The following is a 5,393-nucleotide window of genomic DNA, read 5'->3' as shown; positions in this document are numbered from 1 at the left end:
CTTTTCATTGAAATCTTCCTCTTCTTTGTGCCAGCATCAAAGTGTACAGCAGCCTGGACACATCTGTTGAATGCCAACAAACCTTGGTGAACCCTGACAGTTCTCCAGTCATCAGCCTTAAACATCTGCACTCTCTGCTATTTGCTGGATTGTTTAATGGGAATGTAGCTGTGTACCAGAGAAAACCTGGAGGTGAGTTTAAAGTAACAGTACAAAATACATAAAGTATCAAAGTGAATGTAGTGTTTGAGTCAAGGTTTAAGACTCAGGACTAAGGTCAACATGAATTTAACTAGTGTTCCGTTCACAAGGACTCTGGGACCTGGAGCCGCACAGACTCATGTCTCTGGGCTCTGCTCCAGTCTCCAGTCTGCTGTCCCTAAAAAATACTGTGTGGGCCAGCTGTGCTAACCAAGTCACTGTAATCCACTGTTCCAGTCTGCACATACAGGTATGCATTTAACCACCAATTAATTTATGTACTAAATGTGGAAACATAAAAATGTAAATGCTCCAAAATAAAATAAATATGTTTGGGTTTAATCACTAATTTTATTTATTTATTTTTATAAATATTTTTTATTTTAATAATTATTGTAGCTTGTAGCTAACACATTTTTTTTTTCTTGTCTTGTCTAATCAGTGTTTCAATGCCCACACTGATCCCAGCTGCAGTGTCAGCAACATGGTTGGATTAGGTGGAGGAGTTTGGATGGGCTTCACCCAGAGCTCATCCATCCACCTGTTCCACAGAGAGACTTTGGAACTGCTGCAAGAAGTCAACATTTACACACACATCGTCCACCCTACCTCTGGTATCCTAACCAAAACATTAGTCAGTCATCAGTCGGATGAGTGCCAGAAATCTGGGTTATTGTAAAATATGGTTTCTAACCATTGTACCAAACGTTGTGTTTCAGATCAAGTTTATGTCTCCAGTTTGCTGATCTGCAGTGGTCTGCTGTGGGTTGGTACCAGTGAAGGTGACATCATCACCTTCCCTGTGTCCACACTGGAGGGAATCCCTAAGATCAGAGGTGAAGTGCTACAACACAAAACTGTCTGAGACAGAAGCTGAGACATAATGTTTGCTTAGGCAGTGTTTCTCAAAATGTGGGGCTGGCCCCACTGGTGGGAAATGGAGACCTGAAAGGTTTCAAGGTTCATGTAATAATGTGATAACTGCACTTTTATTTCCTCTTCCTGAACTTTGTGTCATTTGATGTTATTGATTTGGATTCATTTTAAAACTTGACATTTCTTGGTGTTAGTTCAATAAAACTGAGAGAGTCATATACAGGGTTCATTTTCTTCATGGATCTACTGTGAGAGCAGTGACTACCTAGGTGATGACTTTTATACAGTCTTCAGCGACAGTGGAGAAATGAACAGGTTTAAATTTCTATTGTGACTTTTGTTAATAGCATATTTAAAACCGCTGTCTTTTTCAGGTAAAGGAATGATGTCTCTGAATGCTCACTGTGGTCCGGTGGACTTCCTGGTCTCAGCCTCCAGTTCACTCATCTCTGACCTCAACAGACTGGACTCCACCCTAGACGGTCGTAAGGAAGCTGTGAACAGAGAAGAGAAGGATGGAGGGGAAGTTACAGGTCGTGTGGAAGGAGATGGGGGAGAACTGAGTTTGAAGAAAAATGTTTACTCCAAGGAATCAGAAGATTCTCCCCTCAAAGAGCAGAAGCCCGGGCAGCTCCTGCTGCAGTACAGTCTCCTCTCCACCTGCCAACTGCCTGGGAAGCTGCTGACGGCAGCAGCAGAACAGGACTTCTCCACCAGAGCGGCTCCACCTGTGGCACAGCAACACAACCAGGAGGACAGCTCCATCTACGAAGTGTGTGAAGACCCCGGTGTGTGGGTGAGGGGGCGATCTGTGAAGGGGGGACAAGAGGGAGAAGTCAGACAGAACAGAGTCACCTCCACAGCCATCTTCTCTGGGGGCAGAGGTTATCGCAGGGTCGGAGGGACGCACTCTGAACCCACTAATCCAGACTCCATTGAAAACACACTGATGGTGTGGCAGCTCCCTTTGACCCTCAGTCAGTGACCACAGACTGTGAGGCTACATTTAGTCACGTGTTTCAATTATTAGTGTTTGCAGTATTATGTTTATGTTTATATCAAGATATTACAGTATCAGCTCTTTCAGATTCTATAACCGAGTACGAAAAGTAATTAATATTTGTTGTTGGTTTTTATTTAACACAGCAAATAGTTAAAAAGTTGAACATTTTGTTTACTCATATGTAGAATAATAAACATAGTGGGTTTTTCTTTTCAAAATGAACAGAAGCATGGTCATGTTTAATGTTAAAAAAACAAATAAAAAGAAAAAGATAGCAAAGAGAATTTGAAGTATGTAAATATACAGTATATTTGGCAAGTAGGAGGATGGAAAATGATCACATTTAAAAAAGGAAAAGACAGAGGGAGAGCGACTGTGAAAGAGAGTTAGCGAGAGAGGGAGAGAGCAGTAAATAGAGAGAGAGAGCACCAGCTGCTATAATCCTATCACCAGAGCAGCTGAGTGAGGCAGTGTCAGCATTGATGATGGTTGATGAAACACTGCTGATGCTGCGCCTGCTGTTGGTGTTGTCGTCGTCGCCGTTGTCCTGTGCTGGGATGAAGATGTGAGCAGCAGAATCCATCAGGATGACAGGACCTTTCACCCTCTGCTGCCTTCTGCTCTCTGCTCACACTCTCAGTCCAACAGCTGGTGAGTCCACATGAACAGAACAGACTCTGCACCATGACTAAATGAAGAAAACTAAAGTTCCGATTTGTTTGTTTTTTCAGCCTTCTGTTGGTCTGTATGATGGTCAGTGTGATCAGACCATAATACCAGTATTTAAAAATATACACTAGGTATCACATATATTTCCTTTAAACCAATTGTTTAATACTAGTCTAAATCTTCAATTTTTTACAAATATGTTCAAAAATGTTTTTAGTCAAAGTGAACTAGATTGATAGCTTTTGACTTTTTGATAAAGAAATGCCAGTTACCAGAATCTATTAATTTTAGTTATTTCTGACTTGAAAAATATAATTGCCTGGTCATACAGCACAAGTGTGCCACGTAAAGTCAGACTAATAGTTGATGACATAACCACAGCAGCTTGACAGCTGTTCAAGTGAGTGCACGGCTGGGTGATAAACTGCACTCTCAGACAGCAGCTTGAAGCCTTGATGTCACACTGAACATTTAACCATCGTGACAAGTGACGTCCTCTCTGTTGATCAGATGTGGGCCACAATTGACCAAAGCATTGACACACATCAATCTGGCCATACGATAGAGAGGTTATTTAATTTAACTATCAGCACAGTAAACACACAGTGCTGTTACACACTTAACATCAAGTTAATAATATTGGAACAGAGAAATCTTGATGTTAAGTTAATAATATTGGAACAGAGAAATCTACATTTGTAAAATTTGTGTATTAATCATTATAAAAACTGATAAAATGCTATAGAATATCCATATAATATCAATGTATTGATATTTTCTTACACCGCAAACGTCAACCCAAGGTTGTTTTCAAAATCAAGAGCCTTTCCAAAAAAGCAAACAACTGAAAATGAGATGCTAAAAATCCATTAGCTGAAACACTGCCCTCTAGCTGTATTTTCCTTGTTTCTGCTAGTGGCTGGACCTGTTCTCTGTCTTTGCCTTGGACATGTTTTTTCATCAGGTGCTCTTCTTACATCCAGAAGACACTTGACAGTCTCCAAAGCTGCATGATAGTTTTCAAATCAAATATGTGTTTTTTAAATCTAAGGCTCTACAATTACAGACACACGTACACACAAATATTTAATCTGCATTTAATTTATTCATGATAGGAACTGGGTGTTTTTAGGAGCAGAATGTTTCGGTGCTGGATTAACACACCTCCTCCTACCACTATGCCACTGCCTGACCAAAACCAACCTGTCAGTACTGAGATTCAAACCAACTCAAAATGACTGAAGCCTAAATCTAGTCCCTGAGACCATATGTGTAGCCATGGACCAGGTGTAACACAAATACTGGTGGAGCTGTAAACCAGCACACCACAGATGGGTTGAAGACAAAAGATCAGTTATTAAACCTGTGTGGAAGAGACACTGAACAGAGGAGAGACAGACTGGTGGACGGGAGAAAAGACAAGACGGGAGAATAATGACAGAAATAAAGACTGAACCAAGAGAGACTTTTAATTGTACTGCAAAGACTGAGTGGGACATTAGGACATTTGAATGTTTTTTATATCACCCTATAGACCAGGTCTATCACACAACAGCAGTTTGAGACTTTATCTAATACAACATCCCTGTGGGGAGTAAAAGACAAACACTGTCTGACTCATAGTGCTGAAAGTAATCTGTCCTTTAAAATTAATAAATGCTGGTCTGTCTCTGCTCCACAGGAGTGGACGTTAATCCCAGAGCAGAAATCCCAGATGTTCTGTTTATGATCTAAGAAGCATCTCTTTATGTTTTAGATTACGATTGTTAGCGTCCACGGAGACTTGTACAGTACAGCTGGTGAACCGCTGGCTGAGCCACTGATCCGCTGCACGTATTTAAGAGAGTTTGCGTTTCACGACTTTAGTGTCATTGATGACACATGGCACTGTAGGTTATCATGGCCGCCAGAGGCCTCTGCTGTTTTATCTTCAATACACTGTACTCAGGTTAAAGTTATTACAATCAAATTAATTACACAGCGGTGATGTGATGACATAAGTGTTTACATAAAGCCTGCCATAAAAGGCTTAGCTGAATAATTTTCCCGTCTGTGTTTGTTAAAGAAGTGTAAAAATCGGAAGCCAAAAATAAATAGGAAAGGAAAAAAATGATTTTACTCATCATTATCTCGTTTCACTTATTTTAATCCTGCTCCAAAAATATGCTTTCCTTCAGTGAAATGACAGAGTGCACTTCTGGGTTGTTCTGATATGTGTTAATCTCCCTCACTCTGTGTGTGTGTGTGTGTGTGATCTTGGCAAATGGGTTTGCTCTTTAGATGAAAAAGCCGCAGGCTGGATTAAGAGGAGGGAGGGAAAAACAACATGGAAAAAATAATCTGTAGACAGACAAACGCCTGCAGCACAGATGAGAGTAGAGGAGGTGAGGGTGAGGGTGAGGAGGGAGGAGGGAGGACACAGCCCTGACTGTAGAGGGCAGGGATGTCGCACAGGTCAGGTTCACTGAGATCTACTGTAGTGAATATTATTAAGATAATTTACTTCACTATATTTACTAGTCCAGTCTTTGGGGACAAATGTTTTAGTCTATAGAAAAAGAGATAAAGGTGATCTCTAAACATTGTCTACTCTGTGTTTGTTCTTTTTTTTGTCTTTCTGTCCTTGAACCACTTCCTTAATTTT

At 40.7% G+C, this 5,393-nt stretch overlaps 2 protein-coding genes across 4 annotated transcripts in view; both read left to right on the top strand.

The window, feature by feature from the left end:
• LOC103384831 (rho guanine nucleotide exchange factor 10-like protein) overlaps window positions 1–2,339 on the top strand; it is an 11,493-nt gene extending 9,154 nt beyond the window's left edge. For 2 of the 3 annotated variants that reach the window (XM_025059095.1, XM_025059094.1), the window contains exons 17-21: window positions 35–192; window positions 312–451; window positions 644–815; window positions 921–1,037; window positions 1,452–2,336. In XM_025059095.1, the coding sequence (XP_024914863.1) occupies window positions 35–192; window positions 312–451; window positions 644–815; window positions 921–1,037; window positions 1,452–2,062 (1,198 nt within the window). In that variant the 3' untranslated portion in view covers window positions 2,063–2,336. Of the gene's footprint in view, window positions 1–34; window positions 193–311; window positions 452–643; window positions 816–920; window positions 1,038–1,451 lie in introns of all 3 variants that reach the window. The other variant, XM_025059093.1, reaches the window with a different exon arrangement.
• A 71-nt stretch (window positions 2,340–2,410) lies between these two features.
• Window positions 2,411–5,393, top strand: part of LOC103384890 (immunoglobulin superfamily member 21-like) — a 7,559-nt gene continuing 4,576 nt past the window's right edge. The window contains exon 1 of the mRNA XM_008318581.3: window positions 2,411–2,731. Coding sequence (XP_008316803.1) covers window positions 2,668–2,731 — 64 coding nt within the window. The 5' untranslated portion in view covers window positions 2,411–2,667. The remainder of the gene's footprint in view (window positions 2,732–5,393) is intronic.

Source organism: Cynoglossus semilaevis, chromosome 10, assembly GCF_000523025.1.
Source record: "Cynoglossus semilaevis isolate Cse_v1.0 chromosome 10, Cse_v1.0, whole genome shotgun sequence".
In the NCBI taxonomy this organism is placed as follows: domain Eukaryota; kingdom Metazoa; phylum Chordata; class Actinopteri; order Pleuronectiformes; family Cynoglossidae; genus Cynoglossus; species Cynoglossus semilaevis.
The sequence above is the reverse complement of the archived record's forward strand: the minus strand, read 5'-3'. Positions and strand labels throughout refer to the sequence as shown.